Source organism: Vipera ursinii (assembly GCF_947247035.1).
Source record: "Vipera ursinii genome assembly, chromosome: 4".
NCBI classification, from domain to species: Eukaryota; Metazoa; Chordata; class Lepidosauria; order Squamata; family Viperidae; genus Vipera; species Vipera ursinii.
Window position 1 is genome coordinate 117,153,864 of NC_139514.1, and position 24,085 is coordinate 117,177,948.

The 24,085-nt window shown below is 40.5% G+C and overlaps 2 protein-coding genes across 2 annotated transcripts; both read left to right on the top strand.

Moving 5' to 3' along the window:
• Positions 1–251: 251 nt before the first annotated feature.
• WBP4 (WW domain binding protein 4) lies at positions 252–13,128 on the top strand. Its single transcript, XM_083362346.1, has 10 exons — positions 252–377; positions 2,222–2,294; positions 4,515–4,577; positions 4,673–4,796; positions 6,109–6,291; positions 6,507–6,562; positions 6,960–7,026; positions 9,377–9,477; positions 10,568–10,740; positions 12,566–13,128. Coding segments are annotated over exons 1-10 (1,038 nt in total). The 5' UTR covers positions 252–375; the 3' UTR covers positions 12,762–13,128.
• A 2,070-nt stretch (positions 13,129–15,198) lies between these two features.
• LOC310640188 (p53-induced death domain-containing protein 1-like) lies at positions 15,199–23,852 on the top strand. Its single transcript, XM_083362362.1, has 4 exons — positions 15,199–15,266; positions 16,380–16,543; positions 21,820–22,044; positions 22,529–23,852. The coding sequence occupies exons 1-4, from the start codon at positions 15,246–15,248 to the stop codon at positions 22,551–22,553; spliced, it is 435 nt and encodes a 144-aa protein (XP_083218488.1). The 5' UTR covers positions 15,199–15,245; the 3' UTR covers positions 22,554–23,852.
• The last annotated feature ends 233 nt before the right edge of the window (positions 23,853–24,085 follow it).

Here is a 24,085-nt window from a genome sequence, read left to right on the forward strand (position 1 = left end):
GGGGTGGTGGTGGTGGAGGCGGCCGGCCGGCCGAGCGGTGGATGAGGCAGGCCGAGAGGAAGGAGAGCCGCGGCCGACTCGCCCGCCGCCTCCCGCCCTGGGCAGTCCGACCGGGCCCGGCTTGGAAAGCCCCGAGACGCCGCCTCGCCGAGCGCCGGGACTCGCCGCCGCCTCTGGGACCAGAACGCCGCCGGGATTGGCCCTCGCAGGCCGCCGTCCTCCACGCACGGCGCGCGCGTGACGTCACCCGCCCGCGCCGCCGCCGCCGCCCCCCTCCTCTCCTGCTCCTCCTCCTCCTCCTCCGCGAGCGGCCACTTCCGGGTTCGGCTGTTCCGCCGGTGGCGCCGCCGCCCGCCGCGCTCCGCCCGGGAAGCCATGTGAGTCTCTCTCTCTCTCTCTCCTCCCCCCGCGGCCCTGCGCCGAGCCTTTTCCCCCGGGCCCTGCCTTGGCCTGGTCGGCCATGGAGACATAATGATGGGCGTTAATAATGGGAAAGAACCGTTTGGACCCTGAGATTGATTGATTGATTGATTGATTGATTGATTGGGAGGCTTTGGGCCGGCGCTTTCTCCTTGGGTCACACCATTGTAAATTATAAAGAACCTAATAATGGGAAATAATAGTTACGATTCTGCACTGTAAGTTTATCAATAATAATTACATTAATAATGGGAAATAATGGTTATGATTTTGAATTAGATTTTTTTTCGTTTTTTTATTTTTTTATTTTTTCTTTTTTTTTATTGAAAAGTTTTTCAATACATTTTATCTTTAACAGCCCCTCCCCACCCACCCCCTTCCCAGCCCTACCCAACCCTCCCCCCCTCCCCTTCCCCCCTCCCGTCCCCGACTTCCCAGAGCTAAATACAAGGTATAAAAGTAAAAACAATCATAAACAACCATATGCTAACAACAATGAATGGGTCACACAATTGTAAATTATAAAGAACCTAATAATGGGAAATAATAGTTAGGATTCTGCACTGTAAATTTATCAATAATCATTACATTAATAATGGGAAATAATGGTTATGATTTTGAATTAGATTGATTGGGAGGCTTTGGGCCGGCGCTTTCTCCTTGGGTCACACCACTGTAAATTATAAATAATCATCCCAATAATGGGAAACAATACTTTTGATTCTGAATTAAATTGGGTGGCTTTGGGCCAGCGCTTTCCCATATGGACACGGTTTGGAAATTTATAAATAATAATTTAATAATGGAAATAATCGTTTTGACCCTGAGTTTGATTGATTGATTGGGAGGCTTTGGGCCGGCGCTTTCTCCTTGGGTCACACCATTGTAAATTATAAAGAACCTAATAATGGGAAATAATAGTTACGATTCTGCACTGGGCTCATCAACCTGAAAATTCATCAATAATAATTACATTAATAATGGGAAATAATGGTTATGATTTTGAATTAGATTGATTGGGAGGCTTTGGGCCGGCGCTTTCTCCTTGGGACACGGTTTGGAAATTTATAAATAATAATTTAATAATGGGAAATAATACGATTCTGAATTGGGTTCATCAACCTGTAAATTTATCAATAATCATTACATTAATAATGGGAAATAATGGTTATCATTTTGAATTAGATTGATTGGGAGGCTTTGGGCCGGCGCTTTGGGCCAGCGCTTTCCCATTGGGAGACGATTTGGAAATAATTGGGCTAATCAATCTGTAAATTTATAAATAATACTTACATTAATAATGGGAAATAATCGTTATGATTCTGAATTGATTTAATTGGGCGACTTTGGACCAGTGCTTTCCGATTTGGAAATTATTTATTCATAAATTACATTAATAATGGGAAATAATTATGATTCTTGATTGGGTTAACTGGGTGGCTTTGGGCCAGTCCCTCTCTCTCCATTCAACCCACCTCGCAGGGTGGTTGTTTTGCTTTGTTGTATGACTTCACAGAAAGAGGAGTGGAACCAACATCTAGTGGAAGTAGCGGGTCAATCCTCAGCAACTGAGTTTAAACATGCTTGGGACAAACACATCTCCGTCCTCTTGACAAAAATGATAAAATGAAGTAAAATATTAAAAATAGGAATTGAAATAATAATCCATTTTAAAAAGAACAAAACACAGATAAAGGTTAGACGATGGACTTCTGTATCTTTTCCTGCCGTCCGTTTTTTTATGTTTCTGTTAAAAAAAAAAAAAAGTCCTACCGTTTTCTTTCCAATATCTCTTTTCCAGGGCTGATTACTGGAAATCTCAACCCAAGAAATTCTGCAATTACTGCAAGTGCTGGATAGCAGACAACAAACCGGTATGATGGACTTCTGATTATATTCTGATTATATTCTATTGCTAAGCACATTGGATTTGTGCTTAGATTGTAAGCCGCCCTGAGTCTTCGGAGAAGGGCGGGATGTAAATGGGATTAAAATAAAAATAAATAAATAAAATATTCTAAATCCTGGAATTTGGGTTGTAACATTTTTAAATTTATGCTTCGTCAGAGGGTCAGCATTTCTTATGTTATCAGAAAGGGCAACTAGATGTTCTTCTTTTTTCTTTGAAGACGTTTCGCTTCTCACCCAAGAAGCTTCTTCAGGTTCTGACCGGATGGTGGGGAGTGGAAGGATTTATACTCCTTTCAGACAGCTGGTCATTTGCATCTTGGAGGCCACTTGGAGATTTATCTGTGTCTTCAGGGTCCAAGAGCCTTGGTGGCGCAGTGGGCTAATGCCTCCTTAAGTAACACCAGCTGCCTGCAATTAGTGCAGGTTCGAGTCCCACCAGGCTCAAGGTTGACTCAGCCTTCCATCCTTCCCAGGTAGGTAAAATGAGGACCCAGATTGTTGGGGGCAATTAAGCGGACTTTGTAATAATGCCGCTTGGGGTGTGTGTGTGAAAGCCCTAACAAGCAGGCATATACATAGAATGAAGGCTACTGCTAAGCTTGTAAGCCGCCCTGAGTCTTCGGAGAAGGGCGGGATATAAATGGAATTTTTTTTAAAAAAAGTGGCCTCAACGACACTCTAAAAGAAGGCAAACGACCAGCTGTCTGCAAGAAGCTGAAGAAGCTTCTTGGATGAGAAGCGAAACGTCTTCAAAGGAAAAACAAGAAAGTCCAGTTGCCTCGTGAAGAAGCTCCTTTGGGAGAACTGTGGCCTGGATGACTGAGAATCTCCATAGACAGTTGATTGGTTGTTTGCTTTCTAGCCTTCTTCCTGTAGCTGGCAGGGTAGAACAAATGGTTTATTTGTTTATGTCGACTAATACATAGAATGAAGGCTACTGCTAAGCTTGTAAGCCGCCCTGAGTCTTCGGAGATGGGCGGGATATAAATGGAATTAAAATAAATAAATAAATAAAATAATGCCGGTGCATTTGGTGTTGTAATATTTTCAGGTTTAGTTGGATCCGGATTCTTGTCTCACGGTTCCGACAGATTCTTCAAAAGAACTTTGAGGCATTGTTTTCCTTAAAGAATCTTTATTGGAGAAGCCTAGCATCGGCACGTAGGTGGTCAAAGCCGAAATCTCAATTCCCCTCTCCTAAACACACAGTATCAAAACACAATTCCCTCCTCTGGTTAACAGTCATAAATCACATTCTCCAATCGGTTTGAAATGCAGGCTTTCCCTCCAGCTCTCCAACCCACCATTTCTTGCCATCTCTTCTTTCAAACAAACCTCGATTCTCACACTGCTACAGTATTCTTACGTCTAACTAGCGACCAATGTTAGCGGCGTTGACATCTTGGGGTTCTTTCCAGCGTCACCTTGATTTAGCACTCCTCGTACAAATTTATACGGTTGAGGGCACCTTTTAAAATCGCCGAAAAGGCCCGCGTGAATGGAACGTGTCAGAATCCATTTAGATCACATTTCATAAATGTATGGGTGGAATATTGTGCTTATTCTGGGGATTCTGCCATCTCTCCAAGGGGGGGGGAGAAGATGGTTACTCAGATTGTAATAGGCTGTCTTCGAAGACCAGGGAAGCTTTTGATCTGGGGGGGGGACGGGGAGAGAGAGATCTGGATCGCATCTCCATTTGCAGCTGAAAAGGAAGAAAGCAATAACAATAAACACAAGGAGAGTTTTCTTTCCCACGAAAGGGCCTGACACCTAAGTAAATGATGGGAGCCTGACCAAATGGATGAGGGGAGGGGGCTGAAATGGGAATGCTTTATATAGGATTGAAATGTAACTCTGTTAGATCCCGTCTTGTATTGTCACAATCGATCTCATCCTAGTAAACTTTTCCTTTTGGACAAGCTTGCATCCAAGAGTTCTTATTTCCTAAGATGTGGATTGAGGTGGGTCCTGACAGAACGTCCTTAATTTGATTGAAGTTGAAACCGTACTTGGTCAGGTTCTTTGAAAGAATAGACCTTCTTCGAACAGGGTTTGAAATATATACCTCAGCGGTCGGCCTCGGGTGGATGTGCTTCGGTATTTACACATCCCGGGAGTTGTAAAGTTTTATTTTTCTCTTAGTTTAGGAGCATCTCTTCCCTTTTTTTTCCCCTCTCCAGAGCATCGATTTCCACGAAAGAGGAAAGAACCACAAGGAAAATGTGGCGAAGAAAATTAGCGAGGTAATCCGAAGCCGCCGCCGCCGCCTCGAACCCGGGCGGGTTGTTTTCCAAAATCCTGCCTCGCGCGTCCTGCTCCATCCTCTTTTAAATTGCAGATTAAGCAGAAGAGCTTGGACAAGGCGAAGGAGGACAAGAAAATGGCCAAGGAGTTTGCAGCGATGGAGGAAGCCGCCACGAAGGCCTACCAAGAAGATCTGAAAAGGCTCGGACTGAAGGCGGGTAAGACCCGGGACAGCCTTCTGCTTCTTTCGAGTACCTTCCCTTGACACAAGCACACAGAATCCACAAAAATGCAGGCAGTCTCCGGCTTTTTTAGTGAATGTGCAAAGTTACAACGGCCCTGGGGGGGAAAAAGTGACTTCTGACCGTTTTTCACACACAGCGACCCTCGCAGCATCCCCAGGGTCACGTGATCAAAATTAGGACGCTTGGCAACTGGCTTGTACTTACGACAGTTGCAGCGTCCCGGGGGGAGGGTGTTTGTCATCACATGATCGCCCTTTTGCGACCTTCCGACCAGCAAACTGTCAAGGAGGAAGCCAGATTCACTTAACAACCGTGTGACTCACTTAATAATCGCAGTGGTTCACTTAACAGTGTGGCGAGAAAGGTCGCAAAATGGGGCGAAACTCGCTTAACAACTGTCTCGAATAGCAACAGAGGTTTTAGGCTCAATTGTGGTTGTGAGATGAGGACTGCCTGTAAAAATACTCCAGTTTGGTAAGATTTGCAGATGTTACCTCTGCTAGCTATAAATGAATTAATTGAAGGGAATGGGAATGGGAATGGGAATAGAATAGAATAGAATAGAATAGAATAGAATAGAATAGAATAGAATAGAATTAGAAATAGAATAGAATTAGAAATAGAATAGAATAGAATAGAATAGAATAGGAAAGAATAGAAATAGCAAAGATTAAAGTAGTATAGAAATAGAATAGAATGTACAATAGAAATAGAATGGAATGGAATAGAAGAATAGAATAGAATAGAATAAGGGAAGAATGAAATGCAGAATAGAATAGGATGGGATGAGATAGGATAGAAATAGAATAGAATACAAAGTATGGAATAGAATAGAATAGAATAGAATAGAATAGAATAGGAAAGATTAGAATAGTATAGAAATAGAATGTAGAATAGAGCGTACAATAGAAATAGAATAGAATAGAATAGAATAGAATAGAAAATATGGAATGGAGTAGAGTAGAATAGAATAGAACATATGGAATGGAATGGAATAGGATAGGATATAAGATAGGATAGGATAGGATAGGAGCTGGAAGGTACCTTGGAGGTCTTCTAGTCCAGCCCCCTGCTCAAGCTACGGTAAGCCTTAAGAAAAGATCCATCCGTCTGTCTGGCAGAATTTGCTGGGTGGAATTTCATTTGCACCCTATTCCACTCTGGGGCACATCGCCGGAGTTCCAGAGATTTGAAACTGAATATCCAAATGTTCAGATGGTGGTGGAGTTTTCTGTAGCTGTGAAGTTCTGGGGTGGGCATTGAAATCTACTACTCCCTGTCTCAGAACCTGTAGGACAGCCTTCCTTGCCGATAAAGCAGGAGGAAAAGAAGGAGAAAAAAGAGAAAAAAGACAAGAAGGAGAAGAAGGAAAAGAAGAAAAAGGGGAAACAAGCCAAGGGAGCAAAGGAGTGGGTGCGAGGATTTTCTCCCGAAGGCTACACCTATTATTACAACACGAACTCTGGAGGTAAATTTGCAGCTAAACTCCTTTTATACATCATGGATGCCATCAAAAGGAAACACAAAGTGATATTTAGCAATAGATTTCTCTTTTTTTTTTTTACAATTGCCATTCATTCTTCCTCTCTATATCCTTTTATTAATATATCTAATACCGCGTGAATGATTTTTTTTCCTGGATGCCAAACTCAACTTTTTTTTTAACCTTCTATTATTATTAAGAATCACAGTGGGAGAAACCAGAAGGATTTCGTGACACCTGTCAAAATTCTCAAAAGGTAACTAAATGTTTATTTATTATTATAGGTACTGTAAAAAAAAAACAACCTCGAATCTCCCATTATTTAAAATGTATTCTCAATTCACTGAAAAATCAGTTGACTTGCATCTGTTCTGGACGGATATGATTAGGAATAATACAGTTGTCTTAAGAATGCATTTATCAGCCAGAATCTCTAGCTTACGTAAATTAATTTAACGGCACAGTTTCCAATATGTAAGGGGGAACCACTACATTGGATTCCGCAATAATTGAATGATGTTTCAGTTTTAAATAAATGTACCTTCGTGGCACCTCCGCCGAGGTAAAAATGAAGCCAGCGTGTCATGAGAAATGAATTGAGATTTGAATTAGCCTTTATCGCTCCGTTGATTTAGCCTTCTTTTGTTTTTCAGGAAGCAGTTTGGCTAGAAGGAATAGACGACGACGGTCACACCTATTATTATAACAAAGACACTGGAGGTGAGAGCTTTGATAACGGGCCGCTGGCCAAGCCACAAAGCCGCGTCAATTAGACAACGAATGTTTTTCCTGCGGATAAAATAAAGAGAGGCAAGGAAGCCCTTGGAAATTTTGAGAATTTGCCTAAACGCTCTGAGAAAATGGCTTCCACGATGGATGTGGCCCATCAATCTTCCCACTTCCTATAAAAATGTTTATAGGAATGTTGACCTGTCTTTTTTTTTTCCCTGGGACACAGCGGTCAGCAGCTAACCCATCGCCCATTCAGGCACTGCTGTATCCGGGACGGTTGGGTCCCAGGGTATTTTGAGGAATCTGTAAGGGAAGGACAATTGTGGGGATCAAAGTCAACTCCTGGTGACTTTCTGCAATGTCCACGTCTTTGTTGCAAAAGTAATTTGCCATCCCTTTCTTCCTCCTTTTCCCTTCCCTTCCCCTTCCCTTTTCTTCTCCTTCCCCTTTTCCTTTTCCCTTCCCTCTTTCCTTCCCTGCCCTTCCTCCTCCCCTACCCTTTTCTTTTCCCTTCCCTCTTTCCTTCCCTTTCCTTTCCTTCCACTTCCCTTTCCTTTCCTTCCACTTCCCCTACCCTTCCACTTTTCCTTTTTCCTTCCCTTCCCCTTCCCTTCCCCTCCCTTCCTCCTCCCCTCCCCTTTTCCTTCCCTTCCCTTTTCCTTTCCTTTTTCCTTTTCCCTTTCCTTTCCTTTCACTTCCCCTACCCTTTCACTTTTCCTTTTTCCTTCCCTTTTCCTTTCCTTTTTCCTTCCCTTTCCTTTCCTTCCACTTCCCCTACCCTTTCACCTTTCCTTTTTCCTTCCCTTTTCCTTTCCTTTTTCCTTTTCCCTTCCCTCTTTCCTTCCCCGCCCTTCCTCCTCCCCTCCCCTTTTCCTTCCCTTCCCTTTTCCTTTCCTTTTTCCTTTTCCCTTCCCTTCCCTCTTTCCTTCCCTGCCCTTCCTCCTCCCCTACCCTTTTCTTTTCCTTCACTTTTCCTTTCCTTTTTCCTTTTTCCTTCCCTTTCCTTTCCTTCCACTTCCCTTACCCTTTCACTTTTCCTTTTTCCTTTCCTTTTTCCTTTTCCCTTCCCTCTTTCCTTCCCTGCCCTTCCTCCTCCCTTCCCCTTTTCCTTCCCTTCTCTTTTCCTTTCCTTTTTCCTTCCCTTTCCTTTCCTTCCACTTCCCCTACCCTTTCACTTTTCCTTTTTCCTTTCCTTTTTCCTTTTCCCTTCCCTTCCCTCTTTCCTTCCCTGCCCTTCCTCCTCCCCTACCCTTTTCTTTTCCTTCACTTTTCCTTTCCTTTTTCCTTTTCCCTTCCCTTTCCTTTCCTTCCACTTCCCTTACCCTTTCACTTTTCCTTTTTCCTTTCCTTTTTCCTTTTCCCTTCCCTCTTTCCTTCCCCGCCCTTCCTCCTCCCTTCCCCTTTTCCTTCCCTTCTCTTTTCCTTTCCTTTTTCCTTCCCTTTCCTTTCCTTCCACTTCCCCTACCCTTTCACTTTTCCTTTTTCCTTCCCTTTTCCTTTCCTTTTTCCTTTTCCCTTCCCTCTTTCCTTCCCCGCCCTTCCTCCTCCCCTCCCCTTTTCCTTCCCTTCCCTTTTCCTTTCCTTTTTCCTTTTCCCTTCCCTTCCCTCTTTCCTTCCCTGCCCTTCCTCCTCCCCTACCCTTTTCTTTTCCTTCACTTTTCCTTTCCTTTTTCCTTTTTCCTTCCCTTTCCTTTCCTTCCACTTCCCTTACCCTTTCACTTTTCCTTTTTCCTTTCCTTTTTCCTTTTCCATTCCCTTCCCTTCCCTCTTTCCTTCCCCGCCCTTCCTCCTCCCTTCCCCTTTTCCTTCCCTTCTCTTTTCCTTTCCTTTTCCCTTCTCTTCCCTTTCCTTCCACTTCCCCTACCCGTTCACTTTTCCCTTTTCCTTCCCTTTTCCCTTTCCTTCCCTTCCCTTTACTAAACTATTTGTTCAGTTTCTCCACTCTCTCAAGCATGCAGTCTTCAATCCTGACATGTGGCACGACCGGGGCTGCTTCTTACTTTTAAGCACTGCTGTTCCACATGTATTGCATTATTTACTTTGTGCATTGAGGCTCTGTTTTTAAAAGAGGGGAGTGTGGAATCACAAGATAAGCTACAGAGGTCCAGCCTTGATTCCTGATGGGGTCCAGCAGTTTTAACAGAGATCTAAGAGTACCTCTTAGCTTAGTGAAGGAGGAAAGAAACGTTGGCTTAACCTTATTAATTTGGCCCCACTGAAATATGTTGTTAGGGCCTTTTTGTGTGGGATTCTATTTCTAATGAATCTGGTTTTCAGAAGATTAATTTCCAGACTGCTCACATAAGACAATTCTTTTATATATATATATATTGTCTAGTATCAACATGGGAGAAGCCTGCAGGTTTCGTATCTTCTGCAGCAAACAATCATCCAGATGAAAACTCCTCTGATGAGGACAGCAAAAATGAACCAGAAAAGGTAACATATATTACCTCCAGGTAATACATATTAATAAGCTTTTTCTATGTTTCTTAAGACTGGCCAGCGACGAATGTTTGCCAGGTTCCTCGGTTGGGCTATTGTTTATTGCTTGATTGTGGGTCTAGAATTAATCTTGCTCTTAATCCCTATTTATCTGGGTGTCGATTGTTAGTGAGGAAGCGTTCCGGGGTTTTTCCTTTTGGGAATGCTGGTTGTCTCTTTTGAATGGTGTGCATATGTTCTTTGTGTGCCTGTTGATAACTCTTTTCTCTGATGTGCCAGGCTTCCAGGAATTCTTCAGCGTTTTTGGACTTAGCTTGGTCTAAGATGCTCCAATTGAAACCACACTTAAATCTGTCCACATGTTGGGCAATTAAGTAGACGACTGCAGCAAGCATGTAGTAGACTATTGCAACAAGCATGTAGTAGACTATTGCAACAAGCATGTGGTAGACTATTGCAACAAGCATGTAGTAGACTATTGCAACCAGCCAGTGGAACCACCTTGCCTTCAGAAATCATGGACGCTCCATCACTGGAGGTTTTTAATAAGAGACAGTCACTTGTCTAAGATGGTATAGGTTCTCCTCCTTGAGCAAGGGGCTGGACTAGAAGACCTCCAAGGTCCCTTCCATCTCTATTCTATTCTATTCCTGTTCCTATTCCTATTCCATTCCATTCTATTTCTTCTTCTGTTCTGTTCTATTCTAGATTCCAATATCCTATTCTATTCTGTTCTGTTCTATTCTACACTTGCATTTTCCTAAAGGAAAATTTATCTATCATTACATTGCAGCTGTAGACACAAAGCCACAGTTATAGCCTATACTGTACTTATCATTTGAATAGCAACTAGCCGTTACTGACAAAATAGTCCACGTGGTATCAGTAAAATTAGGGAGAGAAGCTTGTGTAAACTCAGGGTAGTGGTTGAAAAACATTATTTATTTTTTTACTTCCAAGATTGTATACTCACTGAGAATAAAAATCCAAATGTCTTTAACTTCGGACTCCTTTCTTTTCTCCTAAGAAAGTCGTATTCTTGTTAACAACATCACTGCATAACAAGATGTCCCTTATTTCTCAGGGGAAGACAGGCAGTGATGAAGAAAAACCTCACAAACCCGAAAAAGTTGGCCCTTACGGAGAATGGCAGCGGGTCAAACAAGGCAAGGTTGGCCGTGGGAAGAGTCCAGCACCGTCATCTCAGAAGTCCACAACTTCGGGCAAATGGGAGAAGATCGCTGGGGACGACCCATAGTAAGTCCTGCTTGTCTTACCTGCTCACAGCTAGATTTGGGCAGAAGGACATCAATAACCCGGTGTCCCAACTGCACCGCATTATATTTCTCTGGTTCGTGGTGAATAGAATAGAATAGAATAGAATAGAATAGAATAGAATAGAATAGAATAGAATAGAATAGAATAGAATAGAATAGAATAGAATAGAATAGAATAGAATAGAATAGAATAGAATAGAAAATATGGAATGGAGTTGAATAGAAAATATAAAATTAGAATAGAATAGAATAGAATTGAATAGAATAGAATATATGGAATGGAGTAGAATAGAGAATATAAAATTAGAATAGAATAGAATAGAATAGAATAGAAAATATGGAATGGAGTTGAATAGAAAATATAAAATTAGAATAGAATAGAATAGAATTGAATAGAATATATGGAATGGAGTAGAATAGAGAATATAAAATTAGAATAGAATAGAATAGAATAGAATAGAATAGAATAGAATAGAATAGAAAATATGGAATGGAGTTGAATAGAGAATATAAAATTAGAATAGAATAGAATAGAATTGAATAGAATATATGGAATGGAGTAGAATAGAGAATATAAAATTAGAATAGAATAGAATAGAAAATATGGAATGGAGTTGAATAGAGAATATAAAATTAGAATAGAATAAAATAGAATAGAATAGAATAGAATAGAGAATGGAAAGGAATAGAATAGAATAGAATAGAATAGAATAGAATAGAATAGAATAGAATAGAATAGAGAATATAAAATTAGAATAGAATAGAATAGAATGGAATAGAAAATATGGAATATAGAATAGAATAGAAAATATGGAATGGAATGTAGAATAGAACAAAAAATATGGAACGGAATATAGACGAGAAGACAGACAGACATCTAGCTTATAAACAGACATAAACTAGTGAGGGATTAAAGTAAAACAAGTTTGAAAATTCAGGGAACTAGAGCAGACATGTCAAACTCGTGACGTCGCGCAATGTATCGGAGCCTTTCCGCCACTGCCGGCAGTGGGGTGGGCGTGGCTTCCGGATGATGCATCTAGCCCGCGGGCCGGCAGTTTGACACCCCTGGACTAAGGGCGTTTAGTTTGAGGAAGCAGATCGTGCACCAACACACTTCAAACCTACACTTCAGTGTAATTTACTCTTCAGAAGATTTGACATCCGTCGGGGCTTAATTTCACTTTAAACCCCAAGGCTCAAAGCAAACTCCGGTATTATTTTATTTTATTTTTTTCTTTTAAGTAAGTTTGGTTCTTGTCACTGACTTTTTTTTTTAACCTACCCATTTCGCCTGTGTGTCATACTTGGAGATAAATTTTCCATTTGAAAGCAGAGGCTCGGCAGAACGAGAGGGACACTGTTCCATGAGCACTGGTAGATAATAGGCAGGATTTTGTTCTTTGTAGCTCAGTGAGAATCTTTGTACGTGAGAAAAGAAGAGTTTTTTATTGCACGGGGTAACTTTGTGTACAGCACTCGGGGTGGCTTGTGAGCGTGAGATGGGCGGTCTCTTAAATTCGATAAATGTTTGCCAAAAATATACCCCTTCCCCTCTTACATCTGCCATTATTAATAGCCAGAGCCTATGCCACTTGTCTACCTGCAGGTTATAAATTTGGTGAAATTTTTGCCGGCCACAACATTGCTTCGCCTTGCCGTTTTCAGGAAAAAGATACGCTGAGTTAAACGATGTTTATATACGGCGAGGCGGCTTTGGGCCTACGTTTGCCACCCCGAGCCAATTTTATTTTATTTTTTTAAAAAAATAAGCTTCTGTTCAACAAACTTCTCATTTCCTTTAGCGAGAACGTTGACTTGGAACTTCCCAGCACGCAGAGCATCCCAGTTTTGGAAGTATCGGAAGACACCAAAGTTATCTTCAAAGAAAAAACCGTCACATCTCTGGGCGACGCAGCCGAAGAGATGCCGGTCTTCAAAAAGCGGAAATTTGAAAACGGAAAACCTCGAAACATCCGACAGAGACTCAGCGACCACTGACATTGGGGGGCTGCATTGTTCAAAAAAGCACTTTGAGGACGCAGGGGGAAAAACAACAACAACAAAGTGTTTTAAACAATTTCTTCACAAGACGGGACTGTAAAAGCGTGATTTTTTTTAGAGCTCAGCGTTTTTCAAACCATGTCTCGAGTGTAAAATGTACAGAATGTTTTTTTTTACACCCAAGTTATTTCAGTTTGCTGGATTTCCTCTCTTCCCCACCCCCTCCCATTTGTGAGGTCGTGTAAATATAATATTTTTTAAAATACTGGATCAAAGGAGTTCGGTATATCTTACCAATCAGTAAATTGCTGTGAGTCTTCCCCCCCCCCAAAAAAAAAATAAATGCAGTAGTTACTTAACAACATATTTCTCTATAGGTTTTAGTGGATGCTGGATTGTGGGGAGAGTAAATGTAAAATACCATGATTGTGAGGCAAGAGAAATCAAGATCACAACTAGGTTTGATGCTAGATAGGAGTTAATAGAATTCAGGAAGAGTTGAACTTGGAGCATTTGTGGACATGTAATGATTCTAGGCTGAGTCCCCTCTTGACTCCACCCCAAGGGTCTGCGTGCTCTTCTACAATGGCGGTGTCATTCTAAAACTAGTGTTAGTTGTATGGTTGATCCTCCTCAGATTCCGTATTTGAGAATTTCACCTCCATGACCATTTGCAGACACGCACAGAACGGTAGAAAAAAATCACCCAACATCTTTGAGGGGCTGCCCCAAAGAAGAGGGAGTCAAGCTATTCTCCAAAGCACCTGAAAGCAGGACAAGAAGCAACGGATGGAAACTAGTCAAGGAGAGAAGCAACCTGGAACTAAGGAGAAACTTCCTGACAGTGAGAACAATTAACCAGTGGAACAACCTGCCACTAGAAGCGGTGAATGCTCCAACACTGGAAGTTTTTAAGAAGAGACTGGCCAGCCATTTGTCTGAAATGGTATAGGGTTTCCTGCCTTAGCAGGGGGTTGGACTAGATGACCTCCAGGGTCCCTTCCAGCTCTGTTCTTATTGATTGAACTGCATGTTCCCAGCTGAGGTCAAACAAGGTGACACACTGCCACCTTAGCACTCCTACAAAAAGATTATTACTGCAATTAATATACTTAACCCCCCCACCAAAATTATATTCCCAGCAAATCTTTGGTTTTCCACCCCTAACTTTCATGCCTGAAAATACAAATTATTTGAAAATATGAGAGCTGGTGTCCTTTTTGAATATTGATAACAGAAATGGGGAAAATTTAGAACTGCAATAAACTGGGCTTTTTAAATCAATATCATTTCTGGGATTGTGAGTTGAAAACAGTAGGGGGTCATCCCTAATTTAACCTTTCCCCTAAGACTGACACTAATAAGATCAAAAGTTACCTTGTTTACACAGTTTCTATCTAAAACTGGGTGACCGTTTTCAAGAATGCATTGGGCATTCTTCGAAATGTATGTTCTTAACTGGAACAAAATGTAGTATTATTCAACAGTTACCAGCAAAGTTTTCAGATGTACTCAGTCGTGGGTAACAAATAGCTTAAAGCACGTTAAAAATTAACATTAGTTTTGTTGTAGTGAGTGTCTAGCAACACACGGATATATTCAAATAACTGTCTCAACGTAAATCAGTTTTCTCTAGATGCCTTTCAAAGCTCTGACTTTTGCAATAGGAACCTGAGAAATACATGAAATTGAAGAAGAAAAGCAACTATTCGATTAAAAAAAACAGGTAAGCAAAACAAGAATCTTACGATGTTGTATATTAAAAAAGAACTTTTATTACTTTACCATTTTAACGATGTGATGGGGCTCACATTTAATACTGCCTTTAGAAATATTTTGCAGAGTTGGGTCCTCAGAATTTCCAAACTATCTTTTAAAGGAAGGAAATTGCTTCTCTGGAGCCAGGCAGGATTTAGCCCTCTGTGATTCCCCCCCCCAAAAAAGTCCACTAGGTTGAAATTATGTTGAATTTTATAGACTGCCTTTAAACAGGTTTAAGATTGAAAGCGCTGCAATAAAACAATAGGCTACGATTCCTTCCCTTGTACTGTTTTTCATCGGTAAAGCCAGTATTTATTTTATTTTATTTATTTAAAGGATTACTCTTTTCAATGGAAGGGTTATCAAAATTATGGATCGAATTATTTGCCTTTGACACCAAACATAATTAGGACATTACTGCTTGGGGGGGGGGGGAATGTGTATTTCTCACTGCAGACAAAAGTGAAGTTTCTGTATGGTATCTAAATATCAGGGAACCAAGGCTTCTTATTTAGCCTAACCAATTTGATTAAAAGTCAGGCACTTTCACACCTTTTAATAAAATGGATTTGTCTGAAAATATTGCTACCTGATCACGGATAAAAAAAATAATGACATTGGTACGACGTATGGCATAAATTTTAACCAAAAACAAACATCCTTTTATTTCTAGACAGCTTCCCTCTTGAATCACAAGCACCCTGTGGCTCCTGAATCAGAATGCCAAATAAAGCTCAAGAGGTAAGCCAAAGATATTTCATTTTGTCAGAATCCTTCTTTGGAATCAAAGACGTCTAATTATTTTAAGTATGAGACCAGCGTTCTGGATGCCTAAATTCCAAGCTGACTCTGTGGCTGGCAAATGGTAGTAGGGTGGTGCCATCAAAATAATACGAGTTTTGCATTCACGTACATTTTCCAGCTCTTTGACTCAGATTTTTCATTAATCCCTTCAGAAAATAAATAAGAAATATTAAGAAAGGTGGGTTTTTAAAATAGGGGTGCGTTTTTTTTCTGTCGGCGCCCCTGCTCCTTATAACTAACAATAAAAAAAACCCCACATCTTAGTATTTTTTTATTGTTGTTATTGTTGTTATTATTATAGTGTTCTAAAACATAGAATGCATTCTATTGTTGGTATACATGGTGTTTATTCAATGTTAATTAAAGATCATCAACACTCTAATCAGGCCATTAAAGGAGGGAGGACAAGGAAGGAAAGAAAGAAGGAAGGAAGGAATGATCGAGATGGATGGATGAAGAAAGGAAGGAAGGAATGATTGAAATGGAAAGAAAGAAAGGGAAGGAAGAGGGAGGGGGGATCAGTGCTAATTAAAGCAATTCATCTAAATCTGTGCTTTTTAAACTCAGCAACTTTTAAGGTGTGTGGATTTCCACTCCCAGAATTCCCCAGCCAGCATGGTGGCTAGGGAATCCTGGGAGCTGAAGTCCTTCTTAAAAGTCCCCAAGTTTGAAAAACATCGATTAGAATGTAAAAAATAAGCAGTGGATTTGATTCTTCATACCGCTGCTTTGATGGTAGGCTTATCTGTAAAAATTTGTAACCTTGTTTGTTAAAGTTAGTCTGTAAAAGTTGCATATTGGCTTGAATGAGTAGAGACATAAGAGAAAGTCAAAGGAGAACCTGGTTTATAGATGAATTCTCTCCTTGGCTCTATCCTTTTATTTGGTCAGGACGAAACTCCACCTTAGAAAAAGCCTAAATGTGTCATTCCAGCCTCTTACGGGATTGGAGTTGGGGGAATAAAGGCAGGGCAACTCTGATTTTGACAGTCCCCTGTTGACTGCATCAAGTGCCGGATCATGTCCTACCACTGTCTTCTCCTGTACTAGGATGCTGTCATCAATCTCCAGTCCCTCAGAGATCTCGGCAAGCAACTGAGCTTCGAGTGGCCAATGGTGGCCTATGAACTGGGATTCACACGTGCTGAAATTAGCCATATCCATGCCCTCACCCCGGAGAAGAGGAGTCAAGCCCAAAAGATGCTGGAACACTGGTAAGATAATCCTGACAAAGTACAGAAGAAATCCAAAGTCTTTGGCATTGGCATAAGCTCTTGAGATCTATTTATTTATTTATTTGTTTGTTTGTTTTTATATACCGCCCTTCTCCCGAGGGACTTGGGGTGGTGTACAGAGCACGGTAGGTATACAGTTAAACAATAGTAAAAACAAATGAAACCCCAAGGGCTATCAGGCCAGGCCGGACTGCTGGAACAGGTAGATCTAGACTTATTATCTTCAAATTCATCTAGAATTATCATAATCCAAGGTAGGCGGGTAGGTGGAGGGATACATGGACGGGTGGATGGATGCATGGGTGGGTGGGTGAATGGTTGCATGCATGGATGGATGGATAGTTGCATGGATGGAAGGTTGCATGGATGGATGATTGCATGGATGAATGGATGGATAGTTGCATGGATGGGTGGATGGATGGATGGATGGATGGATAGTTGCATGGATGGATGGTTGCATGCATGGATGGATGGATAGTTACATGGATGGGTGGATGGAGGAGATAGGTTAAGAAATGGAGATGGCTTGAACTTTGATAAGGATACCAATATTCCCAAAAGTAGCCATTCACCAACAGATAGGATTACAAAACAAGAATGTGCAACCTTAAGCTTAAAGGGCACCATAAAATACAGGTAGTCCTCGACTTAAGACCACAATTGAGTGCAAATTTTTTGTTGCTAAGTGAGAAACTTGTTAAGTGAGTTGTGCTCCATCTGACGACTTTTCTCGCGCTAGTTGATAAGTGAATTACTGCAGTTGTTAAGTTAGTCACACGATTGTTAAGTGAATCTGGCTTCCCGATTGACTTTGCTTCTCAGAAGGTCGCAAAAGGAGATCGCGTGACCCCGGGACGCTGCAACTGTTATAAGTACATGTCAGTTGCCTAGCCTCTGAATTTTGAACACGCGACCCTGGGGTGACTGCAAGGGTCGTAAGCGTGAAAAATGGTCATAAGGTCATTCTTTTCAACGCAGTTGTAACTTGGAACTGTCCCTAAACGAGCTGTTGTTGTAAGTCAAAGCCTACATGTACTTCTTGTAGCTACAACAGATCTCAAGGCTACTTTTCTGAAAATGACTGCATCTCAGGCATAATACTTTTCTCAACTTAGAATGTCCCCGTGGTTCCTTCCTCAAGGGAAGTAGCAAAAAAACAGAGAGGCGTGGACTTATAACGATGGCTCCCAAGTTGGTTGTTCAAGGAACGTCCTTCCATGTTCAAAATCACTCTGTTCCTCTACATCAGAGGCCCCCAACCTTTGGGGCACCAGGACCGGTTCCGTGGAGGGACGTTTTTCCGTGGACTGGAGGGGGCGTGCTTTGTGTGCTGCCTGCATGGATGGATGATGGGGCTTTGCTTGTTTGTGCGGACTGGTTGCCGGCATGCTGCGGCCTGGTACCAGTCCACGGCCCGGGGGTTGAGGACCCCTGCTCTACATAATCTCTCCTGGGGCTAATTTCGTTGGTCAGGTCAAGCTTTCCACATCTGGAGTACTTCAATTGGTTGTTCTCTATTCCTGAGGCAAGTTGGTCAAATCAGAGGAGTAAAAAAAAAATGTAAAACCAGGCTATAAATTTTGAAGGTTGATTTACTATTACAGAAATGACGAAGGACCTCTAAAGCATAAACTGATAAATTCAGAAACTGAGAACTTGGTGCTCTCTGAACCTGGTTCTTTTCTTACCCACCTAGGTGACATCATCAGTGCTAGGGAAGAGTGGGCTTTGCCTTAGTAGCACTGAAGACTTGGGTAATGAAACATCTGTAAATAAACAACCAAGCACAAAAGCAGCAGGAATCCCTCATTTAGGATAGGATAGGATAGGATAGGATAGGATAGGATAGGATAGGATAGGATAGGATAGGATAGGATAGGATAGGATAGGATAGGATAGGAGGATGGGGATGAAATAGAATAGAATAGAATAGAATAGAATAGAATAGAATAGAATAGAATAGAATAGAATAGATGGAATAGAATAGAATAGATGGAATAGAATAGAATAGAAAATATGGAATAAAATAGAAAATATAGAATAGAATAGAATAGAATAGAATAGAATAGAATAGAATAGAATAATAGAATAGAATAGAATAGAAAATAAGGAATAGAATAGAATAGAATAGAAAATATGGAATGGAATAGAATATATAGAGTAGAGTAGAACAGAACAGAATAGAATAGAATAGAATATATGGAATAGAATAGAATATATGGAATAGAATAGAATAGAAAATATGGAATAGAATAGAATAGAATAGAATAGAATAGAATAGAATAGAATAGAATAGAATAGAATAGAATAGAATAGAATAGAATAGAAAATATGGAATGGAATAGAATACATAGAATAGAATGGAACAGAATGGAATGGAATAGAATAGAATAGAATAGAATAGAATAGAATAGAATAGAATAGAATAGAATAGAATAGAAGAATAGAATAGAATAGAATAGAATAGAATAGAATAGAATAGAATAGAATAGAATAGAATAGAATAGAATAGAATAGAATAGAATAGATGGAATAGAATAGAAAATATGGAATAAAATAGAAAATATAGAATAGAGTAGAGTAGAGTAGAATAGAATAGAATAGAATAGAATAGAATAGAATAGAATAGAATAGAATATATAGAGTAGAGTAGAACAGAACAGAATAGAATAGAATAGAATATATGGAATAGAATAGAATATATGGAATAGAATAGAATATATGGAATAGAATAGAATAGAAAATATGGAATAGAATAGAATAGAATAGAATAGAATAGAATAGAATAGAAAATATGGAATAGAATCGAATAGAATAGAAAATATGGAATGGAATAGAATACATAGAATAGAATGGAACAGAATGGAATAGAATAGAATAGAATAGAATAGAATAGAATAGAATAGAATAGAATAGAATAGAATAGAATAGATGGAATAGAATAGAATAGAAAATATGGAATAAAATAGAAAATATAGAATAGAATAGAGTAGAATAGAATAGAATAGAATAGAATAGAATAGAATAGAATAGAATAGAATAGAATAGAATAGAATAGAATAGAATAGAAAATATGGAATGGAATAGAATATATACAGGGAGTGCAGAATTATTAGGCAAGTTGTATTTTTGAGGATTAATTTTATTATTGAACAACAACCATGTTCTCAATGAACCCAAAAAACTCATTAATATCAAAGCTGAATATTTTTGGAAGTAGTTTTTAGTTTGTTTTTAGTTATAGCTATTTTAGGGGGATATCTGTGTGTGCAGGTGACTATTACTGTGCATAATTATTAGGCAACTTAACAAAAAACAAATATATACCCATTTCAATTATTTATTTTTACCAGTGAAACCAATATAACATCTCAACATTCACAAATATACATTTCTGACATTCAAAAACATAACAAAAACAAATCAGTGACCAATATAGCCACCTTTCTTTGCAAGGACACTCAAAAGCCTGCCATCCATGGATTCTGTCAGTGTTTTGATCTGTTCACCATCAACATTGCGTGCAGCAGCAACCACAGCCTCCCAGACACTGTTCAGAGAGGTGTACTGTTTTCCCTCCTTGTAAATCTCACATTTGATGATGGACCACAGGTTCTCAATGGGGTTCAGATCAGGTGAACAAGGAGGCCATGTCATTAGATTTCCTGCTTTTATACCCTTTCTTGCCAGCCACGCTGTGGAGTACTTGGACGCGTGTGATGGAGCATTGTCCTGCATGAAAATCATGTTTTTCTTGAAGGATGCAGACTTCTTCCTGTACCACTGCTTGAAGAAGGTGTCTTCCAGAAACTGGCAGTAGGACTGGGAGTTGAGCTTGACTCCATCCTCAACCCGAAAAGGCCCCACAAGCTCATCTTTGATGATACCAGCCCAAACCAGTACTCCACCTCCACCTTGCTGGCGTCTGAGTCGGACTGGAGCTCTCTGCCCTTTACCAATCCAGCCACGGGCCCATCCATCTGGCCCATCAAGACTCACTCTCATTTCATCAGTCCATAAAACCTTAGAAAAATCAGTCTTGAGATATTTCTTGGCCCAGTCTTGACGTTTCAGCTTGTGTGTCTTGTTCAGTGGTGGTCGTCTTTCAGCCTTTCTTACCTTGGCCATGTCTCTGAGTATTGCACACCTTGTGCTTTTGGGCACTCCAGTGATGTTGCAGCTCTGAAATATGGCCAAACTGGTGGCAAGTGGCATCTTGGCAGCTGCACGCTTGACTTTTCTCAGTTCATGGGCAGTTATTTTGCGCCTTGGTTTCTCCACACGCTTCTTGCGACCCTGTTAACTATTTTGAATGAAACGCTTGATTGTTCGATGATCATGCTTCAGAAGCTTTGCAATTTTAAGAGTGCTGCATCCCTCTGCAAGATATCTCACTATTTTTGACTTTTCTGAGCCTGTCAAGTCCTTCTTTTGACCCATTTTGCCAAAGGAAAGGAAGTTGCCTAATAATTATGCACACCTGATACAGGGTGTTGATGTCATTAGACCACACCCCTTCTCATTACAGAGATGCACATCACCTAATATGCTTAATTGGTAGTAGGCTTTCGAGCCTATACAGCTTGGAGTAAGACAACATGCATAAAAAGGATGATGTGGTCAAAATACTCATTTGCCTAATAATTCTGCACTCCCTGTAGAGTAGAGTAGAACAGAACAGAATAGAATAGAATAGAAAATATGGAATGGAATAGAATAGAATAGAATATATGGAATAGAATAGAATATATGGAATAGAATAGAATAGAATAGAATAGAATAGAAAATATGGAATGGAATAGAATATATAGAGTAGAGTAGAACAGAACAGAATAGAATAGAATAGAAAATATGGAATGGAATAGAATAGAATAGAATATATGGAATAGAATAGAATATATGGAATAGAATAGAATAGAATAGAATAGAATAGAATAGAATAGAATAGAATAGAATATATGGAATAGAATTAGAATGGAACAGAACAGAATGCAGAAGGGAAGGGAAGAGAAGAATAACAGAAGAAGAGTAGGGTTAGGGTTAGGGTAGAGTAGGGTAAAACAGCAGAACAGCTTAAACCCTCAGCTGTAAATATTCTCCTTTCTTAGAACTATGAGAGGATCACGTGAACAGCAAACGGTAGAAAGACTGGAGAAGAATGAACTCTTCAGACTAAATACGGAGACGGCTGAATGACGGGGCAGCTGCTTCCTTCTGCAATTATTCTGACGCTCTCCGTTGGCCCTTCTCTCCAGGTACGAACGGTCGTGGGACAAGCCGAAGAAGACAAAGCTGCTTCAAGAGGCTTTGGAGAAATCGGGAAGGCAAGACTTGGCCGAGAGGCTTCGTTGCCTTCACTGGGGCCATCAGAAGTTGAGCGATAAGGTGGAGCTGCCCTCGGCTTTCCCCTTCCTCATCACCGTGTACAAGACGACGAACAACAAAGAGCGACTCGGGAAAATTAACCAGCTTACTCATCGGTAAACCAGCAGTCTCCCCAAATCCTCAAGTCAAGGGCCGCGCTGAGCTCAACAGAACTGTTTTAAAAAGTTAAGAATAGAATATACTTCCACAATAACAAGAAATCAGCTTTATACATCAGCCTGGGCCCTTCTGTGTGATCAGCTACTGTTTGATGATGATTATTATTATTATTTTTCGATTTTTAAAATTTGAATCCAGGAGATCTGAATTTTTTTTTTAAAAAAATAATAATAATAAAACCCAGCAACGTAATTTAAAATAAAATCTTATTAGTTGCAGTTGGGAGACGCCGTAGGTTTCCTGATAAGATTTAATGCAACAGATGGAATGCAATTGCACATTGCGGATTTTAATAAAAACACCCAGAAATGGGATTTAAATTTAAAACTTGGGAGTGTGTCTGTGTGTGTTCGTGTACAATTGCGCTGCATTCTTGGCTTTTTGTACCCTCTTAAGATGTTTTTTATCTGCATTTTTTAGCAAAATCTGCCATGGCAACACGTGAATTCGAGGTAAAAGGCTGCACGCTGTCTCTCCACAGGTAGCCCTCGACTTACTGACAACCGAACGCAGAATTTCCGTTGCTAAGTGAGACATTTCCTGGGTGAGAAACTTGTGAAGTGAGTTTTGCCCCATTTTGCGACTTTTCTTGCTCCAATTGTTAAGTGAATCGCTGCGGTTGTTAAATCGGTCACGCGGTCGTTAAAGGAATCCGGCGTGCCCATGGATTTTGCTCGTCAGAAGGATGCAAAAAAGGGGATCACGTGACCCCAGGAAGCTGTGACCGTCGTAAATAGGAACCAGCTGTCCAGCCTCCGAATCTCAATCATTGAGCCCGGGACACCGCAACCGTTACAAGTACATGTCAGTTGCCAAGCGTCTGAATTTTGAACACGTGACCCTGGGGTGACTGCAACGGTTGTAAGTGTGGAAAATGGTCATAACTCGCTTTTTCCAGCAACTGTCGTAACTTCGAACCGTCACTAAATGAACAGTTATGAGTCTAGCACTATCTGTACTTAAAGCCGACTAGAGCCATCCAGTTTTCAGAAGCAAATCAGTGTTTATTGTTCTTTCTCTCTACATACTCCCATTTTTATCCATCCCTACTGTCAACGCTGCTAACATCGGATGTTTTTCCATTGACCACAGATGGAAATGTAGCCATCTTTTCCCTTTCGCTTTTAGAATTAGATGATGCTGGGAGCGGGGAATGTGAATGAGAGCCCAGCTCGACATAACAACACTAAACGTAGCGTGAGAATCAAGGTTACTGAGCCCAGAACTGATAAAGAATTGGTGGGCTGCAGAGCTGGAGAAGAAGCTCTTTCTTCAAGCTAACAGGGGAATGTGTTTTATGACGGTTAATTGAGGGAGGGAATTGTGCTTTGATATTAGGTGCCCAGGGGAGGGGTATTCAGTTTTTGGCTTCGATTATGTAAGTGCCGATATTCTGCTACTCGAATAAAAGATCCTTGAAGGTAAACAAAGCCTCCAAGTTCTTTTGAAGAGTTTCATCTGTCGGAACCATGACGCCTACCCCTTATATTCACAGAGTGACCTTTTGCACTTTTGGTATGGCCTTTGATTAACTTATTACAATCGTTGGCTCAACAGGTCTGCTGGAATTGTTTTTACAGCTGTTTTGAATATACCTGTTTCTCTTTCTCTTTGCTTTGTGCGTTTACTGTAGAGAATATAGACTGGAATATGGCTTCGGATTATATTTGTTTGTTTGTTTTTTTAACTGCCAGCGAACCAAACTTTTTGGAACACAAATAAATGGTAGAAATTTCACGAGAGCATCGAGTTTGCAAGTTTTGTGTACAGGTTGAGTTCCGTTCATCGGCAGTCTTCACAAGCTATTGATCTGCTTCTTATTTAACTTGCTGATAAACCTATTTGTCCTCTCTCCTCCCGCTCTCATAACCCAATCAGAACTTAAGACACTAATGTATTTGCTCCTTTCTGAAATTACGTACACATTTTGTACACAGTGGGGGGGGGAACGTAGATTATTCCTTTGGAAAATGATTG